Source organism: Dendropsophus ebraccatus, chromosome 3 (assembly GCF_027789765.1).
Source record: "Dendropsophus ebraccatus isolate aDenEbr1 chromosome 3, aDenEbr1.pat, whole genome shotgun sequence".
Classification (NCBI taxonomy): Eukaryota; Metazoa; Chordata; class Amphibia; order Anura; family Hylidae; genus Dendropsophus; species Dendropsophus ebraccatus.
Genome location: NC_091456.1, coordinates 26,017,385 through 26,040,589, shown reverse-complemented (window position 1 = coordinate 26,040,589; position 23,205 = coordinate 26,017,385). Strand labels below are relative to the sequence as shown.

The window sequence follows — 23,205 nt, the reverse complement described above, 5'->3', positions numbered from 1 at the left end:
AGTGTGGAGAGCGAAACGTAGCGGTTTGGGGAAATAAACATGTTGTGTTGAATTCTATCCCATGAGTGCTGCGGTATTCTTCTGATTGATATTACCTATACCGGGTGGTCACTGGTATATACCGCCTGGCACCACATTCATCGCTACACGAGTGCTGCATTTATTCTGAATTTCTTAGATAGATAGATAGATAGATAGATAGATAGATAGATAGATAGATAATAGATAGATAGATAGATAGATGAAAGATAGATAGATAGATAGATAGATAGATAGATAGATAGATAATAGATAGATAGATAGATAGATAGATAGATAGATGATAGATAGATAGATAGATAGATAGATAGATGATAGATAGATAGATAGATAGATAGATAGATAGATAATAGATAGATAGATAGATAGATAAAAGATAGATAGATAGATAGATAGATAGATAGATAGATAATAGATAGGAGATAGATAGATAGATAGATAGATAGATAGATAGATAGATAGATAGATAGATAGATAGATAGATAGATAATAGATAGGAGATAGATAGAATATAGATAGATAGATAGATAGATAGATAGATAGATAGATAGATAGATAGATAGATAATAGATAGGAGATAGATAGATAGATAATAGATAGGAGATAGATAGATAGATAGATAGATAGATAGATAGATAGATAGATAGATAATAGATAGGAGATAGATAGATAGATAAGGAGATAGATAGATAGATAGATAGATATGTCCTGCAGGAAGTGGTGTTATTTCCAGTATGGAGATCAGGAGAGGTTTTCTATAGGGATTTGCTACTGCTCTGGACAGTTCCTGACATGGACAAAGGTGGCAACATAGAGCACTGTGTCAGACTGGAAAGAATACATCAAAAAAGATTTTTTTTTTTTCGCTTGAGTACCCCTTTAAAAAGATGTCTTCTATGGCGACTATGCATTTTGTACAGCAGACTGAAAATCTGTCACATGAAATCTGGTTTGGAAAAGGGCTGGTCTTTTAAAGAAGTTTTGCTGTCTATGCATAATAGACCCCAATAGTTCCCAACGGCCTAACAAAATGACTTCCTCATATTCATGTCATAGATACATATAGGAAGCACAGCTGGACTCCCTTAAAGGGGTTATCCAGCGCTAAAAAACATGGCCATTTTCCCCCCTCTCTTGTCTCCAGATTGGATGGGGTTTCAAACTCAGTTCCAATGAAGTAAATGGAGCTTAATTGCAAACCACACCTAAACTGGAGACAAGAGAGGGGGAAAGTGGCCATGTTTTTGTAGCACTGGATAATCCCTTTAAAGCCAAAGCACAGTCCATGACACAGTAAATGTCTTGTATGTACCTCTGAGAGATCTGCTCATGAAAATGAGACACCATCCTAAACCAACTACTCCTGATGTGTTAGTTTGGTTAGAACCTTGTCCAGTTCTAGGTAATCAATGTGATCTTTTTAGGCGGGGTTCCTTCCGACCACGACCCGACAACGGAATCCAATTGAACTTGTTATAAAAGTAGTCACAATGCAAACAATGAAATCAGAGCTTTAAAATGATCGATACAATTACTGTAGATGATTTCAAATGAATTCCACCTTTAATATGTCGCCTATTCATCCCTTCTACCAATGTTAAAGGGGTATTCTGGAAAAAATAAGCCCTAGTTACAGTCAGCGCCCCCAGCACCAGGTTGTGTCATGATGATGTCACAGAGATGGAGAATAAGCATACCGTAGCTCCCAAATGTCTGAAATAGTGCCCTGCTACCTCTAATCACGGCAGGGCAACATGGGCTAACCTGCTTGTAAGTCCTGATCCAGAGTCCTGACTCCTGCCCCCTAAGCCCGCAGATTGGGGATGATTCTAGGCCAAGATTCGCTCCTCTCTAAGGGCCCTATTACACGGAGCGATAATCGGTATCGGCCCAATTCGGCTGATTATCGTTCAGTGTAATAGAGAAAATGATCAGCCAATGCTAAAATCTAAAATCAACTTCAGAGCCCGTGTCTGAAGTAACAGGCTGCTCAGCCAATCACTGGCCGCGGCGGTCCCATCTCATCCAGTGATCGACTGACTTCAGACACCAGCTCTGAAATTGTATCGGCGGCTGCAGGGAGCATGGAGAACCCAGGAAGACAACAGGGAGAGGTCAGGTATATAGTTCATTACTTTCTTTACAGATTCATCAACCATGGGCCGTGCATCACTATTACACTTAGCTATGCACAGCTGAAGATTTTAGGACCGGACTAGAGATGAGCGAACCTCGAGCATGCTTGAGTTGATCCGAACCCGAACATTCGGTATTTGATTAGCTGGGGCTGCTGAACTTGGATAAAGCTCTAAGGTTGTCTGGAAAACATGGATACAGCCAATGACTATATCCATGATTTCCACATAGCCTTAGGGCTTTATCCAACTTCAGCAGCCACCGCTAATCAAATGCCGAAAGTTCAGGTTAGGATCGACTCGAGCATGCTCCAGGTTTGCTCATCTCTAGTCCGGACCTAAAGACATAATCAGCCGATGATCGTTGTCATCTGCTGATCGTTGTCTTTATTACACAGAGCGATAATCTGCCGAATCGACCTTATTCGGCAGATTATCGCTCTGTTTAATAAATAGGGCCCTTATTGCACAATGCTGTCCAAGCCATAGGAGACATACAAGATTCTTCAGTTTTTAGAGAGGCCATTATAACACTCGGAACCCTTCAAATGCTGATAACCTTGATAAACTAGACATCTAGAACCTGATATCCGCTGTGTTTGTGCATGATGTTGTTTTTGCTACTAATTGTAATTCTATTAAATCTAGTGTAAATTTTGTTCTCTGTCAGAATCATTGATAACATAATAGTGACCTGGCTTTTGCACCAACACATTGCTTTCATTAGAATGTTATGTCATGGCCCATTCGCCATCACCAGGCTAAGCCCCTCAAGGGAATGACTGTTTACAACAGTAGTGATGGAAGGTACAGTAGTTTTCCATGCACCTATTTCGCTAGCAACAAAAACTCAAAGCTTGGAAAAAAAAGGAAATATATATATATATATATATATATATATATATATATATATGTAAGAAGAATTCTGTTTGGATTTTAATAGGAATATTTACATTATCACTGCATTATGATTATGAAAAAGTAAAAAAAAATAATATATATTTTTTAAACCCCATCCCCCACCAGAAATACGTTATTTATTACCTACATCCATCTCTGCAACTGAGTCATCCTTACTGTTCCCAGCTATAATCCCTCAGGAGTACATTCATCATTCTAATTTGTGTCTGTTTGTATTGGTATATATCCCCAAACAGATTCTACCTCCCCAATATAATGCTATTAATAGGCTGGGGGGCTACAATGCCAAAGCAGGTGTAAACTGGGTCCTAAAATGCGAAAGATAGAATGAAAAATGAGGCACCGCACCTATTCATCATATACAGACATTTTAGTTGATGGATATATAGTTACCATACCGGCCTATATACGTATGTACTGTAGGGATGTGCATGTATAAGCAGATATATATGGCCATTCGGAAATTCGAACCCTGGGCAACAACCATAGTGGGGCCCCTTCTTGTTATTTTGGCTAGGTTGACTAGGTCCAATTTTTTGGTATATACTGGCATTCTAAGAGATCCCCGCTGGATCAAGTACTTTCAGTAGACCAGATGTAGTCAAAAATTGATGATACTCTCTCAATTTGCAAGTGTACACAGTTTTTTGTGTGATTTGAACGTGTGTGCTTTCGACATGTCATTCTCCCGGATTGCTCATATATATACCACAAAATATGGGTCTGATTAAATGTGAACCCAGCCAAACACTGTCATATAGGGGGAGATTTATTAAACATGGTGTAAACTGAAACTGGCTCAGTTGCCCCTAGCAACCAATCAGATTCCACCTTTCATTCCTCACAGACTCCTTGGAAAATAAAAGGTGGAATCTGATTGGTTGCTAGGGGCAACTGAGCCAGTTTCACTTTACACCATGTTTAATAAATCTCCCCCATAGTGCACAAAGAATGAGTACCTATATTGTACAGATATAACGTTGCCTAATACTACAGTTCAATTCCTAAATAATACCACCAAACACTGCTAAATGGTCGTGGGTGCTCTTAGGGTGGTATTACACGGGAGGATTTTTCGGCAACTAATGATAAACGATCTCTAATGACCGCTATGACAAACGATCTTAAACCTTATTACACGGGGCGATGGTCGTTACTTACGTGTTATTACACTGACCGATTTGTGAACGATCAACGATCTATCAAAAGATCAATGATTTCTCTTGGTCGTTTAATCGTTGCCAGCTATTACACAAAACGATTATCGTTTAAATCCGAACGATCTAACAAGTTTTCGAATGATAATCGTCCCGTGTAATAACTTAGGTAACAACTGTCCTGTCCTTGGGGTCCCCTGGAAAAAAAGGATTTTGGGAAAATGTCTAATATCCAATCTCCCAAGAAATAATTTTAATATATACAGTATATATATATATATATATATATATATATATATATACATATATCATAAAGATGTATCTATATGTAACCCCCTTATCATATGTACAGTGCTCTGAAATCATGGGCACTTTAAAAAGAAATAAATAATAATAATAATAATGCTGTTTATAGTTTTATCTTCTGGGATAGAAGGATGCTTGTAATGAGCTGCACAATTCTCCCCAAGGAAAATGTTTCTGATGATTGCCGATACTACTAAAGGTATGCTCCTGTAATAATACACAGGTATGCTCCTATAATAATACACATGTATGCTCCTGTAATAATAAGCAGTCCGATGCTGGGGGGAAAAAAGATGGCGGATTGAGGGCAACTTTCTTGGATGGATAGACACCCAAAATGGTAGGAGGAAATGTTGGGTACAGAAGCACTGCACAACTGGGACTGCAGAGGGATGTTTGTCTTTATTGTGGTTTTAGCGGGTTTCAAGATTGCACTGATCTCTTCATCAGAATAATAACTTACTACTACTACATACACATTTGTACATGTATCATATTCAGGTCAGAGGTCAGCCTGCAGGCTTCCAAAAATCTGAGAATAAAAAGAAGGGATAAGATAAACAGACATTGAGTTAGACAGACAGATAGATAGATAGATAGATAGATAGATAGATAGATAGACAGACAGACAGACAGACAGACAGACAGGCAGGCAGGCAGGCAGGCAGACAGACAGACAGATAGATAGGAGATAGATAGATAGATAGATAGATAGATAGATAGATAGATAGATAGATAGATAGATAGGAGATAGACAGATAGATAGATAGATAGATAGATCGATCGATAGATCGCAATAACGATCGCATTTGAGCGATAATAAGCACACGTAAACACCGTGAATGATCAAGCGACGATCGAAAAATCGTTCATTGTAATCTATCAACATGTTCTCAAATCGTCGTTGGTCGTTCGCTAAAAATTTGCAGATCGCTTTGTGTAAACAGTTTTTCAAAGATTCACCCTATGTGTGAGATGGGCGTAAACAATCTTAAAAACTATCGCAATAACGATTTTTCTAATGAATTTTCTAACGATTTGTTCGTCTAAACACTGATCGTTATAAAAACCAAATCGTTGCTTCAAAATTGTTAAATGATCAATTGGGCGAATTATCGCTTCTTGTAAACGGACCAATAGATAGGAAATAGAAAGATGGATGATAGATAAATAGATAGGTAGATGATAGATAGATGATATCTAGATAGATAGATAGATAGATAGATAGGAGATAGATAGATAGATAGATAGATAGATAGATAGATAGATAGAAGATAGATAGATAGATAGATAGATAGATAGGAGATAGATAGATAGATAGCTAGATAGATAGATAGATAGATAGGAGATAGATAGATAGATAGATAGATAGATAGATAGATAGATAGGAGATAGATAGATAGATAGATAGATAGAAGATAGATAGATAGATAGATAGATAGATAGATAGATAGGAGATAGATAGATAGATAGCTAGATAGATAGATAGATAGATAGGAGATAGATAGATAGATAGATAGATAGATAGATAGATAGATAGATAGGAGATAGATAGATAGATAGATAGATAGATAGATAGATAGATAGGTAGGAGATAGATAGATAGATAGATAGATAGATAGGAGATAGATAGATAGATAGATAGATAGGAGATAGATAGATAGATAGATAGATAGGAGATAGATAGATAGATAGATAGATAGATAGATAGATAGATAGATAGATAGATAAATAGATAGATAGGAGATAGATAGGAGATAGATAGATAGAAATAAGATAGATAGATAGATAGATAGATAGATAGATAGGAGATAGATAGAATATAGATAGATAATAGATAGATAGATAGATAGACTATAGATAGATAATAGATAGGAGATAGATAGATAGATAGATAGATAGATAGATAGATAGATAGATAGATAGATAGGAGATAGATAGATAGATAGATAGATAGCTAGATAGATGGGAAATAGATAGATATAGAGACAGATAGATAGACTCACAGAATAATACTGATCTTTTCTAATGCTACTACATGAAACAATATGACCATGAATCGATGTGATTGATGCCCATTACATTTACTGGTCTAGCAATTCAGATTTAAATGTCTTTGTAAAATATTATTGTGTGCTATTTCCTAGAACACCATTTCCCCCCAAATTAAACTATACAAAAGCTTTTCTGGCTGCTTCCATTTATTGGCTTTAGGTAGCTCCCAGTCACCGGCAATATAAGCATTCGCCTCAACCGAACAAGCATTGCTAAGTCATTAAAGTATATTGCAGATTATTTCAGCAGGTAAAAAGTAATGAATCTCTAAGGGTGAAATAAAACCAGAAATAACCATCAGCTAATCGGAATAGCACGTCTCACTTTGAGTGGTTTTTTTCCCCTTAGTCTTGAACTGCAACTTGCTAAACAAAATCAGAAAATATATGATAGGGCAGTATACTGTGGTCCTTTATGGCCCTTCAGGATCAATTCAAGTTTCTCCCTACATGTTACGGCTATGTTCGCACGTGGTATGAGACCGGCCGGGTCACGCAGTAGCAGAATATAATAGGTCCATTTCGGGCGGTAGCCCTGGGCCCTGAGCTCCTGAGGGGCCCATGGCCACCCAAACAGACTTATGTTCAGCCATGATTTGCATAAAAATTGATGCTTTTTACTGCAATTATGCACAAATCAGGGAAAAACTGCAGCCAGGAGACATTAGAGATGCAGTAACATTAGAGAATATATTGAAGGACCTTATCATGTGACAATGATGTCACCACAGGTCCTTTCACAAAATGCATTATGGAGGAAAAAGATTTAAGTCAGTGCCGCCATAGTTACAGTGGGTTGGGGAGGCCCAAGCTTGGTGAACAGCCCAGGGCCTATGGTAAAGATAATCCACCCCTGGGGTCACGGAACGGCCGGTCTCAGAAAAGATCCTCCCAGCCGGTACTGCAGTTCTGACCGGATGATCTCTAGCACCGCAGAGTTCTAACGCGGGCGCATCCGTGCACGCCTGCATCAGAACTCCCCACTGCACACTATGGAGCGTGCGGCTGGATCTGCTCGCTCCACTGTGTGCACTGACAGGGTTTTCAGTTTTCTGACATGTCAGTTTTCTACGGCGCCGCTAGGGATCCCGCCGGAATGTATACCCTGTATATAAATGTGAATAAAATGAATACAAAGGACTACCACCAAGCTGACTATCAAGAATGGTTTCACTGCAAAGTTTTAACATCACCCTAGGGCATGGAGTGCTTAAGGGCCATACTTAGTCTACGTCACCTTCCCTCTAAGAAGGAGTCTTATCCTCCTACTACACACAGATGTCTATCCGATGGGACTCTACGGTTGGACAGATGTAAGCTTTTACTATGCGTCCTGCTCACAGGTCCCTTCCTAGTCCCCTCTCAGCTTAGCAAACTGAAATTAACTCGTGCCTCGCATAAGAATTCCAGAGGGTAAGAGGGACCTGCCGAGATTACAGGGAGGGCCTCAATAGAAGCTTTTATTCCAGACAACAAGAGCAGGGAGGGCTTTGTGAGCTCATGTGGGAAGCAGAGGCGCATTCATAAGAATTCATTGACTCACAGGTGGGGGAGCTGGGTCTAAAGTATCAGGATTTAGGATTTTCTCATGAGCCGACAAAACTTGCACTCTTAGAACATTCATATATAAATGATATCTATATATATGGGTCATTGGGGTTGTGTATTTTAGCTATAGCCTGTGATTATTTTTAGGTGGATTTCTTTGTACAATACAAAATTATCATATGAACTGTACTAAAGCATGGCCATAGCTCAAGGAGTTTCTACCTGCAAGATCACCTGGTCATAGACTGATGTTCTCCTACTTCCTCCTTCCCTCCCACAATGTCCTCCCCCTTCTCCCCCCCCAACCACACACACTGTATCACTGTATCACTATGTGCTGTTCTTGGTCCCCTCTGTTACAAGCTGTTTCCATCCATCTCACGGTGACCTATATACTCTGTTTGTGGAGATGCTGCATCGATTTAAGGTCAGTCCCCTCCTCCCAGTTGATGTAATCAGCTAAAGAAGGAGGCTGGAAATTGGATTGAAAAGCCCAGCGTTAGTGCAGGATGAAGAGGATCTGCAGGGATTGTTATGCTAATCAGCTGAGCTCAGCACTTCCAATGTCCTTCAAGCTCAGGGAACATGCTGGAGCCCCCCAGAAAGCCTCTCCACAAAGACCCCAATCTTAGCACATCACATTACATCTCATTAGGAACTCGAAAAGAAAGACCCACATCAGCGTCGTTGGCAGCATCACCGCCCTGTGCAACTTGAATGTATTTTTTATTTTATTTTTTTGCCATACCCTTACAACCTATTTCTGGTTGCCTTATCGGTCTTTAGCCGGCAATCTATTATCGTAAACTTCGAAAGATTCTAGCATGTCTGCAAACCGGACAGTGGGTAAATGGCATAGGTTGGTGCCCAAAAAAAGGTGGGGGTTGTGGTGAAGTTATTGAGGGCAGCTGCAGCTTGGCAACATGATTCTGACAATGGGAGTACAGGAGGCGGAATGTTTCCACATGCCTGATCAATGGGAGCGGAGAGCAAACAGGAGCTGGGAAAGAGACCCACAGGCATAGCCCAGTGCCTCCCATCTATCAGTCACTTGGTACAAACTGCAGAGGCCACTTCCAGGGATCTCTTATAACCCACTTTGTCCAAATCTTTCGCCCATCCAACCTCCAGAGGCACTGCTAAGTCTCAGGCACTTCTCATGCCTTAACCAGGCAAAGCTAAGCCCATGGTTGTCGTCCTGTGCAATATTTGCATTGACACTTCTCCATCTAATTTATATTCATAATCAATCAATGCTTAAGGGTAATATATATATATATATATATATACATATATATATATATATATATATATATATATATATATAGACAGATGAATATATATCTACATCTATCTATATATACACATACACACACACACATATATATATATATATATATATATATATATATATATATATAAGCGCCATTCATTATAGTTAACAAATATATAACAAATACACTAAGGGATCAATAGCCATCTAGTATTAGTTTCAAGTACAGTAGAGTTCTACCCGGACAATCCTCCCCCTCAGTTTCTGTCCTTTCCCCCCTCGGTGTTGCTCCTCCCCATAGGTCTGGCTCTCTCTGTGAATCTAAACTGGGTCATGAGGTTTGAGTGAATACAGCCTTTTCTAAAAGGTGAAATAAATCTGCTTCTTCCAACAGAAGCGACGTCACTGTAATTCAGGTGTATAAATAACTCACTGTGACGGGGAGGAGGGCCTGTCCTGTCTGACCTGTAATTAGAAACTCTGCCACTCAATGGCACTTTATAGAGACAAAGAGTAGAGGAAGGAGGGACCTGTTCACAGACTCAACTATTTTGTTCCTAATAAATTATTCAGGATTCGGAAAGCTGATCCAAGCGCCCATCTGTTAGGAGCCAGCTCCATGTGAGCCAGGGGATCCCCATGGGCACTGCACCCAGATGTGGCTAGGGAGGAAAAGGGGCCTGCCCTATGCCAGCCACAACACGCACCCATTTCTCTTTACTACCTTATTGCAATAATAGCACAAATAAAATAATAGCATCAACTAGTAAAATAATTAGAGATTGCATAGAACACATGTAAGTATAAGAGATGATGTAGGGACAGGAATAGCGACAACTGTAGGGAGAAGAGGAACAGAGGGACGTTAAGAGGTAAATAATGAGGGTGACGGGCGGGCAGGTGCAGTTGACAAGGCAGCAGGAGGCAGCTACCTGAAGAAGCAGATTGCACAGCAATGAGTGAAAGATGCCGGCAGGTGCAGATAACAGTAAGGGGACAAACACAGAATGGTGAATGGAATATGACGCTGCTGCAGTTAACAGTGAGGCCTGTAGAATACGGGCAACTACCGGGGAAACCGGTAAAATAACAAACATGGGGTTAAAGACGGCAACATGCAATAAGAAGTATATGGTGCAGTACAGGCTGCCATTATACATATCATATCGGTTACAGTTTTGACATTTACTTATGTAATGATAATAGCCCAATGTAAAACAATATCAATAACACTAGACAGTATTGATAATTAAAATGGAATATATATATATATATATATACATATATCTTAATTTTAATATAACCTATAATATAAAGCTTTAATATAATGTATATACAGTATGCAGGTTTAGTCGATGCAATGGAAAAAGGCTTATAAATGTATAAAACACAAAATGATATAAGTGTATCCAATACCTTTTTGCCCTGTGTATACATAAGGACATAAGGAATTGCTGCATGCAAGTGATCAAACTATAGATAAGTAGTTTGATTTACAATGAACATTCAATTGCAGCAGCCATGATCTGCTAGCTTAACCTTTTAACCCCTTGGATGCCATGGTCTTTCGATACTGTAGTACCTAAGGGTATCAACAAAGTAGAAGGGGCTCCCTTTGATTTTGTATTGTGACTACCAATTTGTTTGTATGCCAGCTGGTGACATGAAGATTCCCTATCCTGCCTTCACCGGGGCCAAAATTGCCTGCATCATAAATAGGTTAAAGAAGACCTGTCAACGCTCCCTATATGTTTGTTTTCGTAAATACTTGTATCTCCTATTAAAACGCAATATAAGAACACCTTTTCTTTAAACTGAGTGTTGTGCTGTTCTTAAAGGGGTACTCTGGTGTAAAAAAAGAATATTTCATTTGTCATTTACTTGTAAAAAAAAATATATATAGATTTGTCATTTACTTGTATATAAAAATTTCAAGCCTTCAGCTGCTGCATGTCCTGCAGGAAGAGGTTTATTCTTTCCTGTCTGACACAGTGCTCTCTGCTGTCACCTCTGACAGGAAGTGTCCAAAGCAAGAAAAGTTTTCTATGGGGAATTGCTACTGCTCTGATCAGTTCCTGACATGGACAGAGGTGGCAGCAGAGAGCACACTGTGTCAGACTGGAAAAAATACACTACTTCCTACAGGACATACAGCAGCTGATAAGTACTGGAAGACTGGAGATTCTTAAATAGAAGTAAATTACAAATCTATATAAATTTTGAAACCAGTAGAAAGGAAAAAACGGAGTACCCCTTTAAATTATTCCTTCTGCAAATGTATACATAAATTGACAACTGGGTGTAAGCATTCCCCTTGTCAATGGGGCGTGTTCCTACACTGTATGACAATGTCCAGTCATTGCTGACAGTGTCCAAATTAGTAGGGACATATTAAAGTCACTGACTTTGTGTATTTTTATTTTTTGTTTATTTTAGTTATTATTGGATGCCCATCTCCTATTAAAAATATGTTTTTCCCTATAGACAAGGCTGCAAGAGAAATAGGGTGCAGAATGTGTGCCAAAATGAGTATGTTAACTGTATACAGGTAAAATAGTGTGTGTTAACAATGCTATTTAATTGTTACAAGTCAGAATTCATTATTACTTTGGAATTTTTCATGCATTTATGGATTTTTGTGCCATTAAGTCCCTGATTAAAAGAATTAAAGTTCAGAGTCATTGCCCTGTACAAACTTGTTTTGGGTCATGTTCAGAATGTGTATACAGCAAACTATATCTACCAGTAACTTGCCAGAGGGTAAGACTATACCTCTGCCAGGAGTTCAAAATGTTTTTGAAACAGGAGGATCCTGCAGAATAATTCTTCATCATATACATATATACATGTTTTATAACTGTGGGAGTCAATAGGTGGCATAGGGAACTGCATGCATAGCTTTGATGTATACATCGGTAGTATGCTGAAAGTAGCAAGAAAACAAGGTTTGGACAGACCCTGCACCAAATCCATTAACATGGCATGTCCCTTGCTACCGAACATAGTGTAGGCTATATCAGGAATGCGCCAAAACACTCCTTGCATGGATTGCCATAATTAGGAGTCCTATTATACAGGGTGATTATCTGCCTGATTCTGCCTGATTGAGCGCATAATTGCCCCGTGTAATATAGACAACGATCAGCTGAAGAGCCAATCATCGGTTGATTGTTGTCTTTCAGCAAGTTAATACTTACCTCTCCAGGCTCCCCAGCTCTCCTTCCTGTACCTCGTCAAAAGCAGCCACCACTGACGCTTCCTAATGATCTGTGCAGTGATAGGCCACTCATCCTATCACGGGATGAGACAGTGATTAGCTGAGCGGCCTGTCACTGTACAGATGGGTTAAGAAGTGTCAGGGGTGACTGCGGTGAACGGGGGACAGGAAGGAGTCGGGGAGCCTGGAGAGGTAAGTAATAACTTTATTGTTTTGTATCTACAGCAAGGGGTGCACAGACATGGAGCCGTGTAATACAATTGGTAAGCAGGCACCAATCTAGCAGATCAGCAAACGCTTACATAGAAAATTGGGGTGTATAATACAGCCCTTAGTCCCCTCCTCCAGTGTGTCTATTATGTGCAAGTATTCGGGTGGTCACCAATACAAGAAGGAGTGGATCCAAAGTTTCAAAGTTATTACAATGTAATATTTTACATTCATAGAAAAAACCCTTGCACCCTTGAGTTCTGACCAGGGCCCGCCTTAAGGTAGATGACGGCCTGTGTGGAATCTGCTTTCGGTATTTACATCCAGTGACTCACAGGGGGCATCCTCTCTGCTCAGAGTCAGTGATTTTTTTTCTCCAGCAAAGGCCATCTTGAAGTCTTCTCCTGGCCATGAATCTTCTCTCTTGTAACGCCTGGAGTAGTGGATCCACTGGACCGTCACCAGCGATGGCACTAACCTCACCAGGGAGCGGAGTCTAAGGGGCCGCTGGTTTTCACCAGAGCCCGTCGCAAGGCGGGATGGACTTGCTGCGGCAGGCGACCCCCAGGTCGCTACCCCTGGCTTGATTGCTAGTGACGGCGGGCGAGGCGTGGCAGGAGCAGTAGGCAGGAGATGGTGCTGGCAGAGGCCTGTAGGCGTAACCGCAGGAGTCAGGCTGAACACAGGAGCAATAGTGTAACAGAGGAGCAGGAACCAGGAACGAGGACTAGGGACCAGGTAGCGGATAGGAATCAGGAACAACAGGGAGCTGGGCCAAACGCTATGGGAAGCATGTAGAGGCTCCAACACCTGGAAGGGGGCAGAGCTGGAACTTATAGGGGAGTGATTGACATGTGGACCAATTAGGAGCGCACTGCCCCTTTAAATCTGAGACAGCCGGCGCGCGCGCCTTAGGAGGCGGGGACGCGCGCGCCGGCCGGCACAGTGAGAGACAGGAGCGGAGGAGAGGTGAGGCGCCCCCAGGGGCCGAACTAGCAGCAGCGCCGGGTCCCTGCACAAGGACCCCGGCGGCTGCATGGGGCAGGAGGAGGTTGCGGCGGCGGCCCGGAACACGGGACGCCGCCGCGGCCGTGACAGTACCCCCACCCCCTTTGGCCTCCCCCTCTTTCTTGCCTGCAGATGGAGGCAAATCAGTGATGAAGTCCATCCCTATGTGGTGCCAGGGAAGGTCTGGAACTGGCAAGGGCTGTAATAGGCCGGCAGGCCTTAGTCGGGAGGACTTGTTTTTGGCACAGATGGTACAGGAAGCCACAAAGTCCTTGACATCTTGGAATAGACTGGACCACCAGTAGTGGCGGGAGATCCGTTGCCCGGTCTTTTGGACTCCAGGGTGCCCGGCCACCAATGAGGAATGTCCCCACTTCAAAATCCTTCTTCGAAGCACAGGGCGAACATAGGTCTTTCCGGGGGGTATTCTCTGAAGAGTAGAGGTGGCGACTGGCACTAGGCGATCGGGAGGTATAATGTGGCGAGGGGATGTGGATTTGTGGATGAAATCCTTCTGTAAGTTCTCCCGAATGTAGGAGGACAAGGCCTCAGTCTCGGGTACGGAGAGAGGGTACCCCCGACCTCGTGGAGAAGAAGTACCAGGAAGAAGGTCTATGGGACAATCGTACGCCCGGTGAGATGGTAGAGAGTCCGCCTCCTCGGCAGAGAAGGCGTCCGCCAAGTCTTGGTCTTCCGCCGGTAGGCCGGATAGAGGCTTGGCGGGGTCAGGTGACGACATAGAGTACTTGGTCTGAGGTGACTTCAGACACTGGTTGGAACAGTCCTGACCCCAACTGAGAATCTCCCCGGTTCTCCAGTCCAGCTTAGGGGCATGTAATTGCAGCCAAGGGAGTCCCAGGAGGATGGCGGGAGAAGAATGGGGCAGGACGTAGAAGGATATCTTTTCCTGATGTAAAGGGCCCACCTGGAGGACTAGAGGTGCGGTCTGGTAGTACACATGGTCGGTAAGAATCTCGCCCGTGACCGAGGAGATAGTCAGGGGCCTGGCTAGTTGGGTCACGGGTAGCCGCCATCTTTGGACCAATGTTGCCGCAATAAAACTGCCTGCTGACCCAGAATCGAGAAAGGCAGTAGTCTGGTGATTTTGTCCTGAGGGTGTCTGGATGGAAACTGGCATAGACAATCTTGGAGAGGTGGCATTCACACCTAGGGACACCTGTCCCACCGGACCTAGGTGCGAGCATTTCCCGGACGCTTGAGGACGTTGGGGACATCTCTGCCGAAAGTGATCAGGGCCACCGCAGTAGAGGCAGAGATTCAGCTCCAGACGACGAATTCTCTCATCAGGCGTCAGGCGAGCTCGTTCCACCTGCATAGGAACCTCAGGAGACGGCTGGGACACCGGAATGTCAGGATTCTGGAAGACCGGCGCCAGCTGGTGATGGCGACGGGACAGGCTTAGTCGTTGTTCATGCCGAACCTCCTCCTCCCTCTCCGAAAAACGAGTATCAACCCTGGTGGCCAGTAGGATGAGTTCGTTCAGGGAAGTAGGTAGGTCTCGGGCGGAAAGCACGTCTCTCACCCGACTGGACAGGCCCTTTTTAAAGGTGGCAATTAGAGCGGCCTCATTCCAGTCTAGCTCTGCTGCCAGGGTGCGAAATTGGATGGCATAGTCGCCAACGGAGGAATTCCCTTGTGAGAGATTAAGTAGAGCAGTCTCAGCCGAAGACGCATGGGCAGGTTCCTCAAAGACGGAGCGAAACTCGGCCAGAAAGGTTCGGAGATTGGCAGCAGTAGGGTCATCTCGGTCCCAGAGAGGCGTGGCCCAAGCCAGAGCTCTACCCTCCAATAGGCTGATGATGAAAGCCACTTTAGAGCGCTCGGTGGGAAACTGACTACTTAAAAGTTCAATATGCATGGTGCACAGGATTGTCAGGAATCCCCTGCACAACTTGGGGTCACCACCGTATTTGCTCGGGAGAGCCAGTTGTAGTTTCGAAGAGACAGCAGTAGGTGGTGAGCGCTGAGCAGTAGTATGCTGCTGTAAGGTGGCAGTCAGTTGCTGGATCTGCTGCGACTGTTGCTGGATCTGTAGGGCCTGTTGAGCGACCACTTTGGCTACGTCACGGATGTCAGGCACCTCGCCGGGATCCATGGTTGGAGCCTACTGTAACGCCTGGAGTAGTGGATCCACTGGACCGTCACCAGCGATGGCACTAACCTCACCAGGGAGCGGAGTCTAAGGGGCCGCTGGTTTTCACCAGAGCCCGCCGCAAGGCAGGATGGACTTGCTGCGGCAGGCGACCCCCAGGTCGCTACCCCTGGCTTGGTTGCTAGTGACGGCGGGCGAGGCGTGGCAGGAGCAGTAGGCAGGAGATGGTGCTGGCAGAGGCCTGTAGGCGTAACTGCAGGAGTCAGGCTGAACACAGGAGCAATGGTGTGACAGGGGAGCAGGAACCAGGAACAAGGACTAGGGACCAGGTAGCGGATAGGAATCAGGAACAACAGGGAGCTGGGCCAAACGCTATGGGAAGCATGTAGAGGCTCCAACACCTGGAAGGGGGCAGAGCTGGAACTTATAGGGGAGTGATTGACATGTGGACCAATTAGGAGCACACTGCCCCTTTAAATCTGAGACAGCCGGCGCGCGCGCGCCCTAGGAGGCGGGGACGCGCGCGCCGGCCGGCACAGTGAGAGACAGGAGCGGAGGAGAGGTGAGGCGCCCCCAGGGGCCGAACTAGCAGCGCCGGGTCCCTGCACAAGGACCCCGGCGGCTGCATGGGGCAGGAGGAGGTTGCGGCGGCGGCCTGGAACACGGGACGCCGCCGCAGCCGTGACATCTCTAGAATTTGCCAGAAAAACATTTTAGGCTCAAGTGCATATAGTAGTTAGATCCCCTGGCCCCCTATATAGTAGTTAGGTCCCTCTGTGCCCCATATAGTTTTGAGGCCCATCTGTGCCCCCACATAATAGTTAGGCATACTCTGTGCCCTATATATTAGTAGAGTCCCTATAAAGTATAGGCCCATATATGGTATCAGGCCCCATATAATGTGCAGCCCCTACATAGTATTGGCCCCTCTGTGCAGCTCCCATGTAGTATAGGTCCCTCTGTGCAGCACCTACATAGTTTAGGCCCCTGTGTGCAGCCTCAATGTAGTATAGGCCCCTGTGTGCAGCCCCAATATAGTATATGCTTCTGCGTGCAGCCACAATTTAGTATAGGTCCCTCTGCAGCTTCTGTATAATATAGGACCACAATGTAGTATAGGCCCCTGTGTGCAGCCCCAATGTAGTATCTGTAAACAGGGGATGTGCGATTGATAGCAGCACATTTATATGGCCGCACAAACGATACAGTGATCTTTTGTGTGTCCAGAATTACAACCAATCGTGCTTTCTGAAGGCACTACAAATGAGCACTGATCTATCTTATCGGCACTTACCTGCATCCTTGCACAGACCCATATCGGGATGTGTAAAAGAACACTTAGTCTCTGTGCAATTTTTTAGGAAGGGACTGTCACTATGGTTGGGTATGCTCGAAGTAGGCAGGGCCCGGGGTGCGGGTTAAGATTAGGACTGCACATAGCTTCCCTTGACACTACACCAGAGTATAGTCCCACGCCACCAAGCCCTCCAACTACAACATGGTAATTAATGAAAAGTATACTTTTAAAGGGACGCACACAAACTTTTATGTAAGGGGGGAGGGTTGCACCTCCTAAAAGTTTCTGGGAACCTCAAGGTTAAGAATCTTTTCACCACTTTGGAGCAAATCACAGAATCTGACTTCACTGAAGGCATGGTCATGCATATATGGGACATCACTCTATTAATACTGACTGGGGTCATAGAAGCTAACACATAAATGCAGGGGCCAGAGGCCCCATAAGGTGCAAGGGTCTGGGATATCATTGTTCATAGTATTGTAGCTCTCAATATCTGCATTTTTCACGGTGCAATGAAAGAAATGGTGCAGTTTCCATTTATTTAGTGTTTGGCTAGCCTCGTACCTAAGATCACATCTAAGAGGCGATGATACAATAAAAAATTACATTTTTTAGACAAATATTTATACATTTTGGAGGCGAAATACATTTTTATTTCATGCAACGCGTGAACAGTACAGGAAAGACAAGTTGGAACATGTCTGACCTTCCACATGACGAAGCAGTTAATGTGTTAGCCCATTAAAACAGAACATAACGCTTTTTAAAATCTGAAATGGAATGGAGAAGAGAATCTACAGAACTGCAGAACACCTAAGCAATAGCGCTTACGGACATTGGCGTCAATGTTTATAAAAACAGTTTGCACTGAACAATGAACATGAATAATATTGCTATTACTTTCCTGTCAAGCCATGTGTGACATCAGTTTAGAGGATCTGTTCTTAATGTTCTATACAATGGTCGCAGTAGAGACTTTGCTTTATCTGACTAAAATATGGAGATGGCGGAGGACTGACTAAGTTTTGTGATTTCTTCATACATTACTTTTCCTGTATGTACAGTGAAAATTACAGATGAACACTGGTAGCTACAAGCTGGTGAGTCTACTGAGAAGGCATTTCATTACTAATCAGGACTAAAAGTAGGTCAAAATAAGGTTATGTTCAAATACTGTCAAAATGACCTTCCTCCTCACCGCGGATCCAGCGCTGTTAGTTAGGGTAAAGTCCACTCCAGAGCACCATTAGGAGCACTGCCGCATCATCTGGCCGCCCCTTCTAATGATAATCAATAGAGAAGGTGCCGGAACTTTCAGAAAACACTTTAGAGTGAATACTTTACTTGTACCTGTATATACACTTTGGTCTGACCACCTTCTGCCCTAAAGTGTGGAGTTACCCGTCTTAATAGGAAGCTAAGTTCCCGGGGGTGTCCCAGTTACCTGCATTGTGAGATAGGATACGTAGACCTTCCTTGGTAGCTTTGTCCTATCCAGGCTAGTTCCTCTTGTACTTAGGATACTGCCCTGCACTTTTTGACTGGTTCTGGGCGTGGGTTAGGGTGTTCCTGGATTCTTCTCCCTTACAGTGCTTAGCACTGCATAGTAGATATAGTATAATTAGTAAAATAACTGGTTGTCTCTAGCTGCATCTGGACACACTCGTGTCTTAGGCTAGACTGAACTGAACTGCTCACTTCCTCCCACACGGAGCTAAACTAACTCCTCCTACAGGGGTGAGTGTGTGTCTAGAACAGGGATAGGTAGAAAAAGATAGAGCACCTCCTATTGGCTGGCACAGAACACATGGTACAACAGTAACATTAAGCCATTCCTAACTTCAGCTGTGCATATAAGAACATAAACATATAAGAGATACTGACATCTAGTGGTGAAACTGTAAAGTTTCCTCCATTACCACTTAACCTGGAGTGAGAACTTTGCAACAGGTGCCCAAGGCACTGAATAGTGGGACACCACACCACCACCTGCCTTCACCACATTGATTGACAGCAAGTGGCAACCTAAAGACACTGCTGGATCACACAGCAGCACATTAGGTAAGTATGCACTACTTATTGGATCTGGAAACTGACAGCACGGATATAAACATATCCGTGCTGTCAGTTTCCTTTTTACTAATGGCCACACACCCCCTGTTTACACAGGAAGATGTGCAGCCAATGGCAATAAATTTTAAAGCTAGCTCTAAAGACATGATCATCTGAGGATCGGAAGATAGGTAGCAACGCTCCTGCCCGATAATCAGCCCGTGTAAAAGGCCCTATGCTTAGGAGTTTTACAAAAGCTATATGGCAAAACTATGGGTTACACTGGTGATTTGCCAATTAAAGTATATTCTCATGCCTGCAAGTCCACAGAATAGGAGATAATAAGCTCATGGGTGGGGGACCCACCACTGGGATCTCTACCAACCATAAAAACTGAATAAAATTGTCCCCCACGCAAATGGAGCACAAAGATTGTGTACGCTAGGTCTCCAATCATTCTTTATGGGCTTCTTAACATTGCCAACATTGCTCAGCTTCCTATCTTCTATCCTGTGTACAAGAGATAACTACTTATGGAGATGGGACTAACCCTTCAAATTAATACACAAAACGCCTGTATATCAATCTACAGTCTAGGCTGTGTCCCTTTTATTAGATTTATAAGTCACACCCTATTTCACTAAAGCCACATCTGCTTTTGGTCAGACCTAACAAATAAATGTCTGAGTAGTTTCTAAAACACATAATAAATGCGGTGTAAGTCATGTGTAAAATTGTGCCATCATGAGCCAAACTAGACAGCCTAAGAATGTGAGCTTATACCATTTAAGAATTAAAAAGGTATAGTAAATGATGGCCAATGAATTCAATGATACAGGAAAATGTAAGGGCAGCAGTCAGTGACCCCAAACTGAAGAGATGTTGGGTGATACAACAAGACAATGACCCAAACCATACAAGTAAATCAACTAAAGAATGGTTGAAAAAGAGGATTTGTGTTTTGGAATGGCCAAGTCAGAGTCCTGACCTTAACCCTATCAAGATGCTGTGGCCTGACCCGAGGAGTGCGGTGCACCCAAGGCATCCCGGATATAGTGACAACCTGAAAAACATTTACAGACAGGACAGCTCCAGAATTCCTCCTAGGGCTTGTAGTCAGTAGTAATAGCATTGATATAAAGTATAATAAGGGTGAAGAACAGATTCAAAAGATGTAAAATATGTAATTTTCAAGTTTTCTGTGTTAAAGGGGAATTATGAGCAGGTTAGAAGAGTCTAACCTGCTGATACGTCTCTACTGCACAGGAGAGGCCGAGGAGGGTATATCTCTTACCTTCATCCTCGGCGCCTTTCCTGTGCAGTTAGTCTTTTGCTCCACGTTCCAGAAAGACAGTTAGGAGCACTGCCCACCCCCATAGCTCAATCCGGCCCACCCCTGGGACGCCCCATTCATTATCATTAGAAAGGGGCGGACCAGCCGGGGGCAGATCGGCACTATGGGGACGAGGCAGTGCTCCTAAAGGTCTCAACGGACAGTGGAGCAAAAGACTCACCCGAACGGTGACGAAGAGGAAAGTAAGAGACATACCTTCCTCCTCGGCATCTCCTGTGCAATAAGGACATATCAGCGGGTTAGATTCGTCTAACCTGCTGAAAGTTCCCCTTTAATTGATTTTTCTTTATTTAAAATCAATAAAAATAATGTAAAACTAAAGAGTAAAATATGTTGCATAATTGATTGATTGACTGTTTTGGTACATTCAACAATTATCATTACCTCCCCATGCCCCCGCCTATTACTTACCTGCTCGCTGCTGCCATGAGTAATAGCGGCGGCAGCGAGCAAGAACAAGGAGCAAACGAGGGCTGACAGCGCTCGTTTGTTCCTCTATGGCGCCCCATGTAATAGAACCCTTAGAATAAGCATCAATAAAAACTGAGAGCTCACAAGGGGAAACAACAATTCAAAATATATTAATCTGATAAAAGAGAAGGATGGAGGTGAGAGTAGAAGAGGGAGTGGCTAAATCAACTAGTTAAATGGTGAGTTGGAGATATACTGATAAGTTATAAGGAAAGTGGTAATTAACTAGCTGAATTAACTGGTGCCAGAAAGTGCCAGAGATCTGTAATTTACTTCTATTAAAAATCTCAAGTCTTCCAGTACTTATCAGCTGCTACATGTCCTTCAGGAAGTGGTGTATTCTCTCCAGTCTGACACAGTGCTCTCTGCTGCCACCTCTGTCTATGTCAGGAACTGTCCAGAGCAGCAGTAAATCCCCATAGAGAACCTCTCCTGCTCTCCAGACTGGAAAGAATACACCACTTCCTGCAGGACATACAGCAACTGATAAGTACTGGAAGACTTGAGTGCTTTTAACAGAAGTAAATCACAAATCTCTGGCTCATTGTGGCACAAGTTGATCTGAAAGAAAATTGCTGAACCCCTTTAAAGGCTATGGACACATTTAAAGGCCCCATACTCATAACAGAATAAAAAGTGTCTAAGGGTGTTATTACATGGGCCGATAATAACTGTAAACGAGCGCCCATCAGCTAGATCGGCGTTCGTTTACTGGGCCTATTACACGGCCCGATAATCGTTTAACAAGGGCTGTATGGACATCGTTACCGATGCCCTTGCAGCCCTTGCTAAACTGGCATACATTACCTATCCAGGCTGCAGGGCTCCTCTTGTGGTCCACTTCTCCCCGGGTCCCGCATGCTGCAGCTTTACAGCGTCCTGTCTTAACAGACAGGCCACTCAGCTAATCACTGGCCGCCATCTTGGGTCGAACACGTCATCTTCAGGAGGCGGGCCGGAGCACTCCAGCCGTCCCTCATGCTGGCCCCGCTCTGCCGCATCATCAGCTGCTCAGCTGTGATTGGCTGAGCATAGTTATGGGGGACCAGCATGAGGGAGGGCTGGAGCGGTCCGGCCGGCCTCCTGAAGATGACGTGTTCGACCCAAGATGGCGGGCGGGGTCGGCACCGATTCAGTAAGTATACTACACCGCACTTCCGGTGTGGGGGGAACATGGGGAAGGGGGCCATTCACTTAAATAACACACATTACAAAGTTGTATAACTTTGTAATGTGTGTTATTTAGTGAATAAATGTTAAACGTCGCACTACCCCTTTCATAGTAAAGACAGTGAAAGGACAGTGAAAAAAAGAACAAAGCATTGTATAAGCAGCTTGGTGAGCTGGCCATGCACATTAGATATATTTTGACAAGAGAAGGATCAGGCATGTTGATTTTCAACTTCCCGATCCTTTTGTTTTTAGGAAGATGGTCCATTGCTAGAGGTGACTGGTCAGGACACATGCACACTCTTCTGAGCGAAGCGTGTGTGTGGTGGTGGGGGATTAGGAGAAATAGCTGTTGGCCAAACAAGCTATCTTATGTGTACGGCCAGCTTAAAGAGACTACATCAGTAGGTGTATGCAGCCATAGCTTAGCACAAACTAGTAACAGAAAAGCTGAGCAGAATGATGTATCACTTACATTAGTCTGTGCAGCTGATTCGAATATATATCCTGCTGAATAACAAGGACTCCAAGCACCATGTATTAGTCCTCTCCATTATGTGTGTGCTCACTAGTCCTTAATATCCATGAGCACCAGCTCCCTCTGCCCACCAGCCGCTAATTGGCAGTTGACAATCTATATTGTGTGTAGGCAGACAGCTGTCAATCAGCAGGTGGAAGGAGTGGTGTGGCATGAAGCCCATGGCATGAGTGGGCAGTGGAAGCATTGACCCTTAACACAAGAAGTAATGTGCAATGGGACCTGCTCAGAAAGAAAAACACTGGCAGGGGGAGTGAGAAAATTAAGTACTGTATATCTATTGTTTTAAGCTTTCTGCCAGGCACATTAAAAAAAAGTCAAAAAATTTGACTACCACAT

General features: G+C 43.6%; 1 protein-coding gene across 4 annotated transcripts in view; it reads right to left on the bottom strand.

Annotated features, from left to right (window-relative positions):
• MSI1 (musashi RNA binding protein 1) overlaps window positions 1-22,919 on the bottom strand; it is a 52,445-nt gene extending 29,526 nt beyond the window's left edge. For 2 of the 4 annotated variants that reach the window (XM_069964076.1, XM_069964080.1), the window contains exon 1: window positions 22,804-22,917. In XM_069964076.1, coding sequence (XP_069820177.1) covers window positions 22,804-22,865 — 62 coding nt within the window. In that variant the 5' untranslated portion in view covers window positions 22,866-22,917. Of the gene's footprint in view, window positions 1-22,803 lie in introns of all 4 variants that reach the window. The other 2 variants (XM_069964074.1, XM_069964078.1) reach the window with 2 other exon arrangements.
• Between the last annotated feature and the right edge of the window lie 286 nt (window positions 22,920-23,205).